Source organism: Pelobates fuscus, chromosome 5, assembly GCF_036172605.1.
Source record: "Pelobates fuscus isolate aPelFus1 chromosome 5, aPelFus1.pri, whole genome shotgun sequence".
NCBI classification, from domain to species: Eukaryota; Metazoa; Chordata; class Amphibia; order Anura; family Pelobatidae; genus Pelobates; species Pelobates fuscus.
Window position 1 is genome coordinate 340,208,370 of NC_086321.1, and position 18,889 is coordinate 340,227,258.

Here is an 18,889-nt window from a genome sequence, read left to right on the forward strand (position 1 = left end):
GTCTCTTGATATATATATGAGCCCTTTTTATAATTCTCTTTAATGTATTTATATATTTCTGCAGACAATGTCTCCAGTTCTAAAGACTCCAGAACTGAACACAATAATCTAGGCGCAATTAGAACACTGAATCCAGATCTTAAGAGTTTGTTTGTTTGTTCGTTGTTGGTTTTTTTTTAGAAAAAAATGTCTGTTTTTTTTGTTTGTTTGTTTTTTAGCTGGCATTGCTATGTTACATCAAGTAGATTTTATTTTTGAAGAGCCTTACTAAATAGATATTGTAATTACTTTTTTTTTATCTCTTTGGTTTTATTTCGCCTACCTCTTCCTCCCTCAAACCTTGATCTGTTCTTTTTATGAAGCCACATATTCCGCAAGAAATTACAAAGTCAAGATGAGGTATCATGATAGGCATTCGTCTAGATTTCAGTAATACTATGTGATCCTAGAAAATGTTAATTGAAATTGCCTGGTGTTCATTCAATATGATGCATTAGCATCTCTAAAATCAGTGCTTGCCATAAAAAATGAACAGGTTATGTATTGTAGATCAACTAGGTTACTAAATGCACCATACCTCTCAAGTGTCCCTATTTAGGTGGAATAGTCCCTATTTTAGAACCAAATTTCTCTGTACCTCATTTATAAATGTATGTCTCTCTTTCCTAGAAGTTCCATATTGTGGTGCATTTCTAGGAGTTCAACAGCAATAATACTCACAGTATTGTGTATTTAAACTTCAATAAATGTGTTTAGAAATCAATCTGTGTAAATAAGACACATTTTTCTTATTCTAAGTAGCATCTTAGTTGCATAAATTATAAGTAAATCACCTAAAATTTCTCAGAACCGCTTGCCCCTGGCCACACCCCCACTCACACCCTTATAATTAAGAAAGTGTCCTTTGTCCGTTTGAAATGTTGGGAGGTATGACACACAGATGAAAAGAGTTTAACTAGCTAAATATTGTGATGACTTGCGTATTGAATTTTTTTGGTCATAATTTTATTTCTAGCAGAACCTCCGTTCCTAGGAGCAACTCATTGTGGCTTTGCAACAGCAGTTAGCTCTTTGAGAACTTTGCGTATTTCAGATATATTTAAAGTTGTGAAATTATTAATGTGATAATAATTAAACAAAAAGCCTTATGTGCCATCTAATGCAATGAGACCTATCATACTCGCTCTGTCTTCTGTCTAAACCAAGATGCAGAGAAGAGTGGCTAGGTTCTCTCCATCATGGATGGCAGTGAAAGGCCGAGAGGGTTGTGGTCTGGATAGCGTAGGCATATCAAGGGAGAGGGGGCCAGGCAATGACCCCTCCTGGATTGTGCCTTGCGCCCCCTTCGCTTTCCTCTTGCACCCACTGCAGCCTTTGTCCCTCTTCTACAACTACTACAGCCCCTATCACCCCTGAGACAACTACTAATATGATTTAGTGGTGAAAAGTATTAGTGCCCCCACCATGCCAGTTTTGACTGTGGTATCTTATGTGCCCCCCCTGTGTATTCTACCCAGTCGCTACAGGTGGTTAGCCCAGCACTATCAGCCTTATTTATAAATACAAAGGGATAAATGACAAGCCAGTGTCTGATTGATGGCATTTTCTCAGTTTCAGTCAGTATTTCATGAGTGTTTTCAACGTGACACACAGCCCGCATACATTTTATTTGCTGGTTAAAGGGTTACTCCAACCACTATAACCATTTCTGCTTTATGAAGTGGTCATGGTGGTTGTAGTCTGGATGTGCAGTGTTTCACCTTTTAATGTGTATTTTTGAACTTCTGTTTCCTGGTTTTTTTGGAAGTAGTTATTAATATATTTGCTGCTCTCCAAATGGAGAACTCCAATTTAATGTGTATTGGTAAGTAGTACTAATAATTAACAATGTACACATAATTAAGGTCCTTATGGTTACGTTATCATAAGATAACATAATTTAAAATTGATCAATGTGAGTTAGGGAAACCAATATTTTCAAGGGCAGGGCTAGGCAACCTTCGGCACTCAAGTTATGGGGACTACATCTCCCATAATTCTCTTACAGCCAAAATGCTGGCAAACTATCAGGAAGATGTAGTCCACAACATCTGACGTGCCGAGGGTTGCCTACCCCTGATCTAGAGATATTAAGATGGTACACCCCATATCCCAACATAACCGTATGTGTCCCCAAATGATGGACCAGATTATGTAAGCACCAGCCTCATTCGGACATGATTGTCTCTTTGTGTTTTGTTGGCATTTCCGAAATCTCGATTCCTTGTCAATACCAAGAAACTGACTCTTGAAGGATCTGTCTAAACACCAAAAGCATTTTGCATTACTTTAACCCCTTAAGGACCAAACTTCTGGAATAAAAGGGAATCATGACATGTCACACATGTCATGTGTCCTTAAGGGGTTAAAGAGTGTGGTGCTTAGATCAGCCTGAGCTCAGTCTCATGTCTGATAGTGGGCTGTTGTGGTAGAGCTATGTAAAAAAAAACATTACCGTAGTAAGGGTGCACCAGCAGCCTTTCTCCTTCCTTGAGTGGAGGTAAGCAGGCGGAATGGACGGAAACGTGTTAGTGTGAGAGTCTGTGTATGCGTGTCAGCTTTTGTATTGCTTTCAATGTGTCTGTGTATGCATGTCACTGTGTCTATAATTATATGTTAATGTGTCTAGGATTGCATGTTAGTTTGTATCTATGTATGCATGTTTGCTTGTGTCTATTACTTTATGTTAATGTGTGTCTTTGTGTGTGAACATGTTGATAATTAAGTTGAGGCTCGTGACGAGTTATGTAAGTGTCCGTGTGATACTTGTATATGTTTGTGTGAATGTTGGTGTTGTGGATGATGGTGCCCTGCAAATTTTCCTGCAAATGTCACAAATTGTAAGAATGACCCTACCCACTAATCAGTGCGCAAAGGGACACTTTACAATTGAGTAACCTTTTTTTTATAACATTTTCAGCATTTTATTAATTCATTCATTAATATATAACACATTTAAATATATTGTCACATATAATGTATGTAAGTAGACAACCCCTTTAACATTCTAACATCTGTTTTGTGTCCTGCCACAAAGACACACAAGAAGACTTCTTTCAGAGTAGCAAAAATGTCTAATGTTATATGAAATGTGTAAACAAAAATATATAAATATATATCGGGAAAGAAGACAAATATGAAATTTAGTTTAAGAGAGAATATCAAATAGGGAGAAAAAACGTTTGGGCATAAAGCCCTAGAATTAATATGTAGCATGTGGTCCTCCATTCCAAGGACCTCGAGGTTGTGTCCAAAAATTTTAGTGATCTCCTTGAGAAGTTGCTATAGGAATGCAAGGAAATCTTATCCATAGACGAGAAACGCACTCTGGCAAACATGGGAATAGCTTAATTACTGGCGTGGTAATGGAGGGTCTTTATGGTCTTTTCCCCCCATAAAATCTCTGCAATGCAGCGGACAGTGCTCCCTATCCATCTCAAGGCATACATGTAGAGGCAAGTTCCTGTTTTGAATTTCTGTTCTAGTTAAACCTTTATGGACAAATGATAACTATGCTGTCATAACAATATGTGGTTTATGGGTCCTATTTCAAAATGGGGTGAACCACTAATTTAATGTCTGTTTGGCTATATAGAGTTAATCAGGACTCTAGTGGAGTATGAACTTTTAAAGGGACACTATAGTCACCAGAACAACTACAGCTTATTAAATTTGTTCTGGTGAGTAGAATCATTACCATCAGGCTTTTTGCTGTAAACACTGTCTTTTCAGAGAAAATGCAGTGTTTACATTACAGCCTAGTGATAACTTCACTGGCCACTCCTTAGATGGCTGTTGGAGATTCTTCCTGGGTCATGGCTGCCTAAAATGCATCCAAACATTCAGTGTCTCCTCCCTCTGCATGCAGACACTGAACTTTTCTCATGACATTCATTGATTCAATGCATCTCTATAAGGAGATGCTGATTGGCCAGGGCTGTGTTTGAATCATGCTGGCTTTGCCTGTGATCTGCCTCTTTGTCAGTCTCAGCCAATCCTATGGGGAAGCACTCTGATTGGATCAGGCTACCACTTCTGATGATGTCAGCAGACTGCTTTTTTTTCTGATTCTAAAAGCATGCAGAGTTACAGCTTCTGGCTTGAATACAGTAAGAATTTGCTATATTTATGGAGGCATGAGGGGCCCAGGGGGGCTAGATGGTGGTGTTAACACTATAGGGTCAAGAATACATGTTTGTGTTCCTGACCCTATAGTGATCCTTTAAAGAGGGAACAATTCTCACATTTCTTGTTGTGAAGGGGGAGAGCTACATGTAGCCCAGGATTGTTTATACAGAACATTAGGCATTTTGAAATTGCAAGTGTTCTTTCTTCACTTTTTCCTCTGCGACTCTTAAATCCTGAGTGTTCTCTATATAATGTTGTGCTTCTCCATTCAAAAGAAGCAGACATCATTTTTACAGATCGACACGTGCCAAACAGCCCACAACTTCAATGAATTCGTAGGGAATAAACGTCATCTTTCTTTTCTAGGTTAAATGTGTGTAGAGTTTTTTCTGTGGAAAATTGCTACCTAGTAACACCTCTAGTGACAGCGATGATGATTTAATTGACAAGAATTCATACTTTTATGATTTTACTAGTACGATCTTCACCGTTTCCATAACTCAGCTTACAGTTGTTGCCTTTTCGTTGCAGGTGGATATATTAATTTGGACATGGGTAGCGAGGATGTGGCTGTGTGCCAAGAATTGCAGTGATTGTGTTTTGGAACAGAGAATAGAGTAGTTTTCTGTGTATTGATGATGCTTGTAGCTTTCCTTTATCAGTTGTTTTATAGTGCAGGTTTAAGTACACTACATATAATGACAAAACATCTCAAAACTTCACTTTTTTGAATAGACAATTCCAAAAGTGTATGTGAACCACATACTTTAAAGTAAATTAAAGTAAATTCAGCTCTTCATAAGAGAGTTCAGAAACCACTACAGCTTAAACATGACTATACCTGACATTTCTGGAAAATGTAATAAAAAGGAAAGACAAGATCACACTTGTCCCAATTAGATCATAGACTGAATATCAAGGTCTGATGGGTTACTTGAAGAGAAACGCTTAACTAGCTCTGTGTAGACCAGGGCTGTCCAACCTCCGGTCCCCCCAGATGTTGCTGAACTACAACTCCCATAATTCCCTGGCTATCTTTTTTAATTGAAAGAATCATGGGAGTTGTAGTTCTGGGGGGCTGCAGGTTGGACAGCCCTGGTGTAGGCTGTAAGCGTCTTTTACATTACTAACTTCCAGCTCAAAAATATTACACTTTGGCCCATATACAAGCATTCTTAATTCAAATCATTGGATTATTGAAAGTATAAAAAAAAACACAATGTGACTCTTCTAGTGAGAGGGACTTAAAGACACAGATGCATAAAGAATAGCAAACATTAAAGGGACACTGTAGGCACCCAGACCACTTCAGCTAATTGAAGTGGTCTCGGTGCTGTGTCCACATTGCACTTAGTGCTGCAATGTAAAACATTGCAGCTCTAAGTCTGCCCACTGTGGCTGTCTATCAGACACTAGTGGGCTTCCGGAATCGAAATGGACCTTTGGTCCGTTATCTGATGCTGGACGTCCTTACGCTCTGCATGAGGATCTCCAGCATTCGATTTTCCCTATAGGAAAGCATTGAATAATCCTATTAAGGGTTAATCCTATTGCGAGCGCTGCCATTGCGTCTCCCACGCTGACTGACAGCGGCGGGGGAGGAACGTGAGTGGTTCCTAACACAGCACTGAGGGACATCCGCTCTGGATTCAGGTAAGACATTGAAGAGGTTTTAACCCCTTCAGCGCCGTGGGAGGGTGGGCGCAAGGGAGGGGGCTCTGCAGGAACCTATAGTTCCAGGAAAATGGGTTGGTTTTCCTGGCACTATAGAATCCCTTTTAAGTAAGAGACCAGTCTCCTGGCAAAATGCAAATGCCATCCCAGTGTCCGTCTGAACTAAACGTTCTGGTAACACAATTTGGCCATCATATATGGGCTCTCAGGCCAGCTTTTCCACCATAAGGATCCTGTCCTCCAGTGGATGTATTTATTTTACAATTGCAGTGTTCCCTTTAAAGAGCTGTCTGATATTTGTCAAAACAACTGTTACAGAGTTGTTACTAGAGTCCTATTATGAGTGTCTTTGCCCTCATAATAGGACATCTAATGCAGTTGCAGACCACCCTCTTTTAGGGATATTGTCGATGGCATTGAGGGTAACTAAGCATGTGTCTTGCAAGTAGGAATAGAATACTTAATGGGACACTTTATACCACTTTAGTTTGCTGAAATACCTTGTGCGAAGAGTGTGTCCTCTTTTTGTTTTTATTTTTGCAAAAAGTTCCGATGACAATAGAATTTGACACCCAGAGCACCTGCCTTGTAAAGACTTCTCATTGAGCTGAATTAAAGTCTGATTGGACATCCACAGGCAGTATGTGCAGGCTTAGAAGGGGGGGTTTGCAAATGTTGCAGACAAGAGATCTGCAGGATTTGCAATCTGCTTTTAGATTTACCCCCAATGAAAAAAATGTGTAATTGCATGCAAGTCTTCATTTTGGGTATATCCAGTAAACAGTGATTTTTATTTATTTTGTATCTGGACAGTGGAGTGTCCCTTTATTGTGTACTGAAGGTAGGGGGTTTTGTGAGGAAAATGAGTTGTTTTAGTTGTGGAAATATAGGACTTGGCTGGGGAAGAGGGTTGCCACCTTTGTTGGAAAAAAAATAATTGGAATAATTAATTATATAAGTGACATCACAGGACAAGACATCACCAAGTTATGTAACATCACAGGGAGTGACAACAGAGAAAGAGAAATATATTTAGGACGGGAATATTTCCTATAAAAAAACTACTTACAATGTTTGTAAATGTAAGTGCTGTAAGTGTGGCTTTGTGTATGTGTACAGTGTATGTACTGTTTCTGAGTGTGTGTGTATAGCAGAGTGTGTCTGTGTGTATACGTGTGATAGTGTGTATAGCAGTGTTTGTAATTGTATAAATACTGTCTTAGTGTGTATTGCAGTGTGTGTATACTGTATCTAACTGTGTCTGTTTATAGCAGTGTGTTGTTGTGTGTACACTTTTTCTATTGTGTGCATAGCAGTGTCTGCATATTGTGTCAAGTGTGTCTGTCAGTGTGTATATACTGTGAGGGTGTGTGTGGGATTGTGTATATGCTGTGTCTGAATGTGGGTTGTCATTTTGTGTGTATATAGCAATGTGTGTACATGCTTTGTTTAATCAGAAGAAAATACCTGCGATAACATTGCTGTATTTTTACAATACCACCAACGGACAGACAGCCTCAAATACCGGTTGTGCCAATTGGCAACCCTACTATGTAGAGATAGGCTTGCTGTGTGTTGACAATGGGGAAGATGAAGCTGTGTGTGTTGATGTGTCATATAAAGAAGATGGTGCCTATTGTTATGCTTTAGAAGTGAGTGTAGTGGAGATGACTACTTACTGTAGGTGGGAACGAGGACGTGGCTGTGTGTTGAGGATGGTATTACTGTGTTTTGGAATTACAGGCAGCATGTAAGTTAACGACGGAATCACAGGAGGTTATTACTGCTTTGTTTTGAATTTGGAAAAGGAGGAGGTAGCTGATGGAGGTAGGCGTGACTGGGTCTTACAGGAAATTGGGCACATGTCTTCATTCATCACTGTCAGCATCTCCTGGGTTAACTCTAGATATAGAGAGGCTGGCTACCACCTGTCTGCAGCTCTCCATGGATCAGGGCTGTCACACACTGTGAGCTCAAAGTGTGGGTGTGGACTAGCAGCGGGCAGGGCCAGTGAGACCATTACACTGGGAGGAAATGTATGAATGTACATCAGTGTGTGTGTAACTGTGTATCTATATTTTTAATTTATTTGTCACTGTGTACGTTACACCTCTTGACTGTATTGGCAAGTTTGTGTGTCACTGTCAGAGGCTACATAACTGCGAAAGTGCAGATTGTAGCTAAGTGGCTGGGGTAATGCATTTGAAACTGAAATGATATACGGTACATCAGGAGCCGAATGGTTGCGCTTAGTTAGGGAGCACTCACAGTCAGAGAGAGGAGGTGAAGCCAGGACATTTGAAGTAGTCCCATTGTATGTGCATTTAATTGAATATGTACCTGTTTGGTCTTGAAAATGAGGTAAGTGCTGTCTGTTCAGGAATAAAGACTGTTTGTTTTGCATATTTATTTTTATTGTATTTCCTACTCTTTTTTTAATTATTGTATCTGTCCTCGTATAACCCCGTTGTTGATTTTCAGTCTGTAGCAGCTATCTTTCTCTGCCCCCTACTCACTCTTATATCTCTCACCAGTTATCCCAATCTCACTTTCCGGCTCTATATCTCTCATTCTTGCTAACCATTTACTTTTGAAAATTCGCTTCCACCCCTTTAAAGTTCTTCTGTGTAGTCTTTTCGGTTTTCGTTTGTTCTTTTATGACCCCAGGATTGTTTTCCATTTTTATTCTGATCCCATTCACACTCTCACTCTCTGTTCAGATTATTTCGCCATTCTTTCTGCGTTTTTTATGCCGTTACTTCCGGTGCTTCATTCTTTCACCAAGTATTTTCACCATCCTTATCGCACATTTTCTCCGTTTTCTTCTTCCCTTCTTTGTTTTCATTTATCTCATATCCATTTTCTTTTTTCAGTTTACCTGCCAGCTCTTCTTAAAAGTTCTGGAAATGATAATGCCATGCCTTAGAGAATTACCTTTACATCATTTTTGTTTTCTTTTTTCTTGTCTTTGCTATAGATTATACATTTTTCTCCATTCATTATGCCTTCATTGCTCTTTACTCTCTCTACCAGCTACTTCTCTTCTCCCCCTCTCAAGAGGTTTTACTAATACATTCCTAACTTCAGACCCCCTGTTCCCAGAACAGCTGCTTGCATGGTGGATATATTAATCCTTTTCTGGATGTGTCATCTGGACAGTAATATGCATTGGTTTCTGTGTTGTCTCCCTCCAGGGGTCGGCGGAGTCCTATACTAGTCGTCCGTCTGATTCTGATGTTTCCCTGGAAGAGGATAGGGAGGCTTTGAGGAAGGAAGCAGAACGTCATGCTCTTGCACAGCTTGAAAAAGCAAAGGTAGGAATGTTTTGTGGGGCACTGTTGGAGGAGGAATTGTTGAAATGCGTTGGTAGTAGAAAAATACTGTCAGGGTTATTTACGAAAATGAAAACAGGAATTTAAAGTAATTTTAAATTTAGAAGAATACCCAAACTGGAATAACTGAGAATATTTCTAGTTCAGATGTTTTGACCTTAAATTTGAAATTCACATTGGATTCCCAAGAATTCTCACTTCATAAATAACCCTGTGTAATTTTCAGTACATTGCATTGGTGGTTGAATGCAGGTGTTGCATTCTATTCTATGTTGGTTTAGAATACAGTGCTACGGAACTTGTTGGCACTTTATAAATAATAATAATAATAAAACTGTTAAAGGGACACTATAGTCATCTGAACAACTTTAGCTTAATGAAGCAGTTTTGGTGTATAGAACATGCCCCTGCAGCCTCATTGCTCAATCCTCTGCCATTTAGAAGTTAAAACCCTTTGTTTATGAACCCTAGTCACACCTCCCTGCATGTGACTTGCACAGCCTTCCATTAACACTTCCTGTAAAGAGAGCCCTATTTAGGCTTTCTTTATTGCAAGTTCTGTTTAATTAAGATTTTCTTATCCCCTGTTATGTTAATAGCTTGCTAGACCCTGCAAGAGCCTCCTGTATGTGATTAAAGTTCAATTTAGAGATTGAGATACCATTATTTAAGGTAAATTACATCTGTTTGAAAGTAAAACCAGTTTTTTTTTCATGCATGCTCTGTCAATCATAGCCAGGGGAGGTGTGGCTAGGGCTGCATAAACAGAAACAAAGTAATTTAACTCCTAAATGACAGTGAATTGAGCAGTGAAATTGCAGGGGAACGATCTATACACTGAAACTGCTTTATTTAGCTAAAGTAATTTAGGTGACTATAGTGTTCCTTTAAGTTAAGATTATTCCCTTGGGTGGGATTGGTTCAAAAGGTCATATGTAAGAACACTTAAGAGGAATAGTTCTAATTGTAGAGCATTTAAGACAAACGTTTCATTGGTTGCCACGGTAATTGTTTTACATTTAGCCCTATGCCCGTATTAACTGATTATTTCATATTACCCAATGTCTCCCTTGTATTCCTTGTAGTATAATATCAGGAATTAAATATATGCATGGATACTGAGTACTTACTGCTGTGCATCTATGTGAGTGTCTTATATCTCTAAGATGGCATAACTGAACATTTTCTGCCGTCGAACAGACGAAGCCTGTGGCCTTTGCAGTCCGAACGAATGTGGGTTACAACCCGTCCCCAGCAGATGATGCTCCAGTGCAGGGGATGTCTATTAACTTTGATCCCAAAGACTTCCTTCACATCAAGGAGGTAAACCTCTAGGCATGCTATGTGATAGTGAGGGAACACAGGATATCCCCACCTCACTAAGGAGGTAAGAGGAAAGCTTGATAATACTACTCCTTGAGGAGGGTTTCATTCTGGGGAAAGTTTTTATTTTTTTTATTTTACTGTGTATATGTCTGATTTCAGAAGATGGTTCTTTTAAGCCAAGCCCTTATTGCTATGTGATACCCTCTGTTCTTATTAAAAACACCATACCATTTTGCCTTATTCAACCTTACAATTCCATAATTGACTTTCGCTATCTGTCGTGGTTTCCTAGAAATATAACAATGATTGGTGGATTGGCAGAGCTGTGCGAGAGGGTTGTGAAGTTGGGTTTATTCCCAGTCCTGTCAAGTTAGAACATATGAGAATGCTCCAGGAGCAGAAGATGAGACAGAGCCGACTCACTTCCAGGTGACTGCATCATTCCAGCTTATTTTGTCTACTCTTCTTCTCTTTCCTTCTTTTTATCCGCCTTTCTTTCCGTATCGACACATTTCTCTGTATTTTATTTATTTATTTATTTATTTTTATTTATTTTTTGGTATATCGCTCCCTGTTTACCTATCTTTATCCTTTCTTTCTTGACTAATTTTATGTTTTTCTCTTTTGCAGTAAATCTATTGGGAATTCAAACAGTTTAGGCGATGTGGTCAGTGGGACTCGTAGGCCTACTCCACCAGCCACAGGTAAGATCATTTCTGTATAACCTTTTCATACCACTTTTATGCCACCTGGCAACCAAAAAGCGACACGCCATTGCAGACTTCCACTACGCATAATAATTTATATTTACATAACACAGGTGAAGAGTGAAAGGGCATCAATAGATTCATAGTATGTGTATAGGTGGTTAAGAGTAAAGTCAACAACAGTAGGACAATACGCTTATCTAGAGAAGGGATGAAGGAGACATGGATAATTCTAGCCTAGAACGGACTAGTGACCCATAGCTATGCTGTTAATCTGCACATAATTTTCTCTTGTCCACCACACAGCCTGATCTCCTTCCTATCACATTTTGCCAATTCATCTTTTCTTTTCTTTTTTTCCCCCTCTTTTTTTCTTGGTGTTTTTTTTTCCACCCTGTATATTCTTCCTCCTTACCCATTTCCCAATACATCTATTTACCTGCCTATATGTACCTCGAACTGTTGTTTTTTTCTAAACACCATTGCTTTCCATGTTTTCCTCTGTACCGCTGTTTTACTTCTATGTTAAACCCCCCAATTTCTTTTACCCATCACTTTATTATACATTTCATCGTCTTTTTTTTTATCTCTCATCACATTTTCCCTTTTTTTTCTTTGCTTATCTGTCCTATCTACTTGCATACTTAACCACCTCAATCTCCCTTAACCCCCTTTACTCCTTTTACTTTTGTATCTTCTGTTTACTATTCGTCATTCTCTAAATTCCATTTTTCCAAACTTCTTCTCTCTCTTTTTCTCCTTGCCAAAATGTCATCACTTGTCTCTTCCTGTTTTTCTCTGTTATGTGCATCCAACCTTCCCGTCTTCTTCCTACACCTCCCCTCCCACATCTCCAGGTCGTCCGGATTCCCCTTTAGTTTATGATATAGATCACGTTGATTTAGAATTTGAGGAAAATGAAGCTCAGGGTGTTCAGCGAACACCTCTCAGCAGCACAGGGAGCGTAACTACTCCCCCATCTACTACCAAACGTGGCCCTTTCTTTAAGAAGGTAATCTCTCTCCCCTGGTGTATAACTAACTCTGCTCACCCCGCAATGTGTGCTGCTTGCTCTATACTGATATAAACTGGCTCCAAAATAATTGTTTTTCGGAAAGTGAAACCAGGTTGAACAAAATGCATGTTTTGATTATACATTTGTTTTTTTGCATTCAAATACAATGGGGTGTTTGAAAAATGCTGTGTATGTATTAGTGACTGTATCATGTGTGCATTTATACATTAGTATAGATCCGTACATTTATACAGTTATACATAGATGGATAATTAAGTGTGTGCTATGTGCAATAAAACAGGAATTACATCTTAAAAATAGACTTGGCTTAATTCTCTTGATATATTAATATTTCCTTTAGTACAACTCTGTGGGCTAAAATTTCAGTGGGAGTTTAACTAATCAAGTGGTTTATCAGATGTATCATATAATACTGATCAATTGTGACTAAGTGGAGAAAACATTTTTTATTTTATTTTTCTTTCTTTTTTTTATTTTTTTTAATTCTTTATTTTTGAGGGTTTGCAAGCGAAGAACTCAAGGTACAACATGTGCAAAAAAGAATAGTATATAACAAGTTACATATGTGAGAATTATTATGGTATTCAAAGTTGCACAGGTGCTACGTCTACCCAATTTTAATTTTATGAGTCAGGTTAGGTTAATCCCCCTAGCCTGTGCGGAGAAAGTTCTGTGGTAATGTCAAGGGGGGCTTGGGTGGGATGCTTGATGTACCCTGCCAAAGGATGTGGGGTGACATGCTTAACTTAGGATAAGTGCGTCGGGGGTTGGAGACGTTTAGATAATGTGGCCTGTGGTTACCCATGGACCCATGGCTTTATGATCGGTCCCTGACTGTCAGGTGGTTCGCCTTCCTCGCAGTGAGGGCTATCGTCAAGTAAGCTGGGACCCAACATGGTCTGGGTTACGGGGGGTGGGGGAGATGGATGTTGCCTAGGTCATATCATTGGCTGTCCGCTTACGGAGCCAGGTTGAGATTGTATCTCCTAAACAGAGGCAATATAAGAGTAACGTAAAAGAACATAAACGCTGTAACATGTGACTATCATAATGGAAAAGTCCCGCAGTTGTGCTTAGGAACTGGTATCTGCTATGGGCCTAGTAGGCCTTCAACTGGGTGTTGTAGTGCATACTGCAAAGTACATTATGACATGTTATAGAGGTGGATATCTGCTCGGCTCAGGTCGGTAGGTCTGCAGCTCTCGGCAACGTTCCTCTGGGCACAAAGGGTGTGATGTCTGCGACGTTCCACGGTGGACGGGTGTCAGTGATGCTCACCGGCGCTGGGAGACCCAGTGTTTGGAAGAAGGTTGGTGCTTCTGAAGCCCTCGTCAGGAGGTGCGTCTTACCAGCATGGTCTACCGTCAGCCTGTGGGGACCCCATTTGTATGGGATGGAATTCTCTCGGAGGTGCTGCGTTATTTGGTGGAATGTTCTGCGCCATGTGATAGTGTGTCGTGATAAGTCTCTGTATAGTGTCAAGCTTGCACCTTCAAAGGAGATCGTGGGGGTGCCCCTTGTTGCACCCATAAGGGCCCCCCGGTCTGAGTCCCGAACTAGTTTAAGTAGCACATCCCGTGGGGCATCCTGTGGTGCCTTGGCGGCCTTAGGGAGACGGAAGCAGGAGTCAATTCCGACCTGTTTCAGCAACGTGGCTATGAGCCGTCTGCAGTAATGTGGTAATTCTCCTGCGTTGGTTGTTTCAGGTACCCCAGTATACCCCCGTGCTTTAGCTTTGTCTTCCATGCCTGCTAATTGTGCTGTCAATGTATTGCACTGTTTCTGTAGGGATCCTAAAGTTGCTTCTGTAGCAATTTGTGCCACCTTGGTGCTTCTGACAGCCTCCTCTGCTGAGGCTACCCTGCCTGCAAGCGTGGTATGTCCCCCCTAACAAGCGCCATATCGGCGTCAAACATTGCCCTGATTTCCTGCATCATTGCTTTAATGTCAGCTTTTGTGGATGGTGCCAGGTCGCCCAAGTCTATTACACTGTACCTTAGGATGTGCAGGCAGGGGGTCTGGTATGCTGTCTTTGTCCGATGACTGCGAGTTGTAGGCCTCAGCCGGCGCCATCTTGGCGAGCTCATGTCGCTGGGTCGGGCGCATGTAAGCGCCTATATCTTTGGATCCAGAGCCCGGGTCTGTTCTGTGCTTTTTAGCTTTCTTCCCCATGGTCTGGGGCGTGCAGGGGGCGTTTTCTACGGACTCCGGAGATGATTTAGCCGCAGAAATAGCCGTTTTATCTGTACGGCGCTCGGAGCTGCGGTGAGTTGCGACTTTCCCGTTTAGAAGCTGGCTCCGCCCCCCTATTTTTTATTTCTTAATTCACCTCCAAATTAAAAAAAAAAGTGCAAATCAAGTTAGTAATGCACATAAACAGATACTGGGAGTCTTACATTATTATTATTGCCATTTATATAGCCAACAGATTCCGTAGCGCTTTACAATATTATAAGAAGGGGATTTAACTATAAATAGAACAATTACAAGAAAACTTCCAGGAACAATAGGTTGAAGAGGACCCTGCTCAAACGAGTTTACAGCACTGGCGGATCCAGTGGGGGGGGCAACGGGGCAATTGGACCCCCCCGAGATTCTGCCCTGCCGGCTAATGCAGGGCTGGCATTGTCCAAGTGCCAGCCCTACAATGTGCCTGCAGACCGAGGAGATCAGAGATCTCCCTCCCCGGTCCGCAGGCACTGTGCTGGCAGCCGGCAGGGGAGGGAGAGGGAGGAGAGAGGACCCGGGAGCTCTTACCTGCAGCTCCTCCGGGTCCTCCTCTAACCGCGGCAGCGCTCCAAATCTCGCAAGAGTGAACTCTAGCCCTGGAGCGCGGGCTAGAGTTCAGTCCTACCACTGTGACCTCCAATGAATCCCCACTGGGACCACCAGGGATCGAAAAATGTCCCCCTCCTCCCAGTAAAGGTAAGAAGGGAGGGGGGGACATACGTAAATATATTTAATTTTATACATTCTTTATTTATTTTTATCAAAAAGCCCCCCCTACCCTCCTCACCACACATTGCCCCCCATAAACAGCCCACACACATACACACTGCCCCCCCACACACACACTGCCCCCCATACACACACTGCCCACACACACACACACACACACTGCCCCCCATACACATACACTGCCCCCCCATACACATACACTGCCCCCCCACACACATACACTGCCCCCCACACACATACACTGCCCCCCCATACACACACATACATTGCCCCCCCACACATACACTGCCCCCACACACATACACTTCCCCCCCACACTTACACTGCCCCCCCATACACACACACTGCCCCCACACACACATACACTGCCCCTCCTCCCCCCACACACACACTGCACCCCTCTCATTACACCACTGTTCCTATGCCCTACTACAGCCCCATATCCCAGCAGATCCCAGGTAAGTTGTTAAACTGTTCTTAAACGGTTTGACTACTTACTCTGGGAGGGGGTCCCGGCACCATAACCACTACACAGAGCTGTAGTAGTTATTGTGCATGGATTATTTCTTTAAATAATATAAAAGTGCCCCTCCCGAGATCAGTCTCTGGATCTGCCACTGGCTCACAGTCTATAGCAGGTGGGGTATAAAACACAATAGGACAGGAAATAGCAATCAAATAAGGTGGGAGTGAAGCAGAGCTGGAGGAGAGAGAAGAGTGCTGCCCTTTAGCAGAGAACAAGGAACAGGTATGTGAGGAAGAGGTTACTCTGGGAGGCCATAAGCTTTCCTAAAGAGGAAAGGCACTTTCAAAGGCACTTCTTAAACGATTGAAGACTAGGGGAGAGTCTAATGGCAGTAGGTAGGCCATTCCATAGGAAGGGAGCCGCCCGCGAGAAGTTTTGCAAGCGTGAGTTGGCCATCCAGGTGCGAGTAGCGGACAGGAGAAGGTCATAGGCAGAGCGGAGAGACCGAGAAGGGGCATACCTATGGATCTGTGAAGAGACATAAGAGGGGCTAGAATTTTTCAATGCTTTATAGGTATGGGTTAGTACTTTGAATTGACTCCTATAGGATACAGGAAGCCAATGTAAGGACTGACAGAGGGGTGAGGTGTGAGAGGACCGACTAGAGAGGAAAAGCAGTCTGGTGGCAGCATTCATTTCAGACTGTAGTGGGGCAATACGGCTTTTGGGAAGACCAATTAGAAGAGGGTTACAATAATCCATGTGGGAAATTACTAGAGCACGGACAAGCTCCTTAGTAGCATCTTGCGTAAGAAAGAGGTGGATGCGGGCTATGTTTTTAAGATGGAATCTACAGGATTTGGTAACCTACTGGATGTGAGGCCAGAATCAAGTAATATAGTAATACAGGATGACAAAAAGACTCAAGTGTTTTAATTTCACTCATTAACATAGATGGACTTTTTTTGGTTCTGTATTTTTTACAGTTGTCTCTGGAAGTGAGAATTTATGCTACTTTGGAAGATTAAAGGAACACTATAGGGTCAGGAACACAAACATGTATTCCTGACCCTATAGTGTTAAAAACAGAATCTGCCCTCCCTATATATAGTAAAATATTACTTGTATTTAAGTCTGCTGCTGCCGGCTCTGCCCCTGATCTGCCTGCTTGGCTGACATCAGAAGTGATTCTCTGAGCCATTCACAATTCTTTCACATAAGATTGGCTGAGACTGTCAAGGAGGCGGAGACAGCACAAAAGTACCTAAAAGTACAAAGGGAGACCAATAGTGCAGACAGAAAACTTAAAATACATAAAGGGAACTAAAAAACACTCACAAACATAGAAGTAAAAAGGCAGGGTATAACTGGTCTTCTTTTAGTGCTTCTTCTCTTCTTTTATGTGAAGATATATACTTAAAACAAAGCACAAAAACAAAACATAGTGTATAGCTGTATGGTATTAAAAAATTGCTTTATTGTATGCACTTACAAAATAATAGTAGTAAAAGGGCTCATCATTCAAATCAAACTCAATGTCTCCCACCAGGAACAGATAAAACCATCAGGATAAGGAGACAAAGTAGATAAGAAGGTCCACGGTAAAAAGTTTCAATAATAAAATAAAGCTTGCCACCCTACGCATTTCGTCTAAATGACTTTGTCAGGGGCTTGTGGCAACAATACAAATATAATACACACACACATACATTTAAATACCCTGCCAGAAAAAAAACTTTAAAAGTCTTGTAGCCAATCCTAAACGAGTCTTCCATGTAGATCCACCTGAAAATAATCTTGTCCATCAGATTCTGTTCTTTTTCGCGCTTTGAAAAAGCGCTTGCGTCCCAAGCCTCGTTTTTAGATAATTACTTATTAGGTGGATCTACTTGGAAGACTCGTTTAGGATTGGCTACAAGACTTCTAACGTTTTTTTCTGGCAGGGTATTTAAATGTATGTGTGTGTGTATTATATTTGTATTGTTGCCACAATCCCCTGACAAAGTCATTTAGACGAAACGCGTAGGGTGGCAAGCTTTATTTTATTATTGAAACTTTTTACCGTGGACCTTCTTATCTACTTTGTCTCCTTATCCTGATGGTTTTATCTGTTCCTGGTGGGAGACATTGAGTTTGATTTGAATGATGAGCCCTTTTACTACTATTATTTTGTAAGTGCATACAATAAAGCAATTTTTTAATACCATACAGCTATACACTATGTTTTGTTTTTGTGCTTTGTTTTAAGTATATATCTTCACATAAAAGAAGAGAAGAAGCACTAAAAGAAGACCGGTTATACCCTGCCTTTTTACTTCTATGTTTGTGAGTGTTTTTTAGTTCCCTTTTTTTATGTATTTTAAGTTTTCTGTCTGCACTATTGGTCTCCCTTTGTACTTTGAGTTCGTGCTTTTTATTGTTTTATGTTTATGATATTGAAGGCATTGAGGAGTCTTCGCACTTCCTATTTTGGGGTATTTATATAATTTTATATATTTTTCCCCTTCTGATAGCCACAAGGGTTTTTTTTGCATTTTTGTGCAAATCACTACTTTCCGTTTGTAGGAATACAGATATGTATTCCTAACACTAGAGTGCCCTAGTCACCAATTAGTGACCAGGCCAGTGCTGCCAGGGTTCAAAAGATTATCTACTTACCCAGACAGGAACCAATATATAAAAAAATAAATGTGTGTAGTTATATTACTGTACGAACAGAAGCACTTTAGGTGCCAGTAAAATATATATATATGTGTAAGTATGTTTATGTGGTAGAATTAAAGGGACACTCTAGGCACCAGAACCACTGCAGCTTAAAGTGTTACTCCAAGTATTATGACCACTTCAGTGATTTGAAATGATCATGGTGTTTGAAGTCTCTATGTGCAGCATTTCACTATGAAAAACCGCACATACCCTCTGCTGCCAAAGGTGTAACTCCATCTCTGGCTGTGTCATAAAGGTGTCATTAGTCAGCCTGGACTAGAGTTTCATTGCACAGAATAACAGTCTAAGAACACTCAGCTGACACTCTCCGCTTGTAAATGGCAACTACCCCAGCTTCTGTCTTCTGAAGGTATGCAGAAGCCCGAAGTGCGTCACTGGACCCCTAAGGAGTATTGGAACCCGGGTAGGACACAGGTAAGGGGGCAAACTGTTACTAAATAGTTTTCCCCATTACCGAGGATCTGGACCAGGGTATTCCTGGCATTATACCCACTAC

The 18,889-nt window shown here is 41.0% G+C and overlaps 1 protein-coding gene across 6 annotated transcripts in view; it reads left to right on the forward strand.

The window, feature by feature from the left end:
• The window catches only part of CACNB1 (calcium voltage-gated channel auxiliary subunit beta 1), a 78,194-nt gene that overhangs the window by 34,924 nt on the left and 24,381 nt on the right, over positions 1–18,889 (forward strand). For 3 of the 6 annotated variants that reach the window (XM_063455793.1, XM_063455797.1, XM_063455794.1), the window contains 5 exons: positions 9,036–9,155; positions 10,374–10,496; positions 10,792–10,928; positions 11,130–11,203; positions 12,064–12,218. In XM_063455793.1, the coding sequence (XP_063311863.1) occupies positions 9,036–9,155; positions 10,374–10,496; positions 10,792–10,928; positions 11,130–11,203; positions 12,064–12,218 (609 nt within the window). Of the gene's footprint in view, positions 1–7,867; positions 8,203–9,035; positions 9,156–10,373; positions 10,497–10,791; positions 10,929–11,129; positions 11,204–12,063; positions 12,219–18,889 lie in introns of those variants that run through there. The other 3 variants (XM_063455795.1, XM_063455798.1, XM_063455796.1) reach the window with 2 other exon arrangements.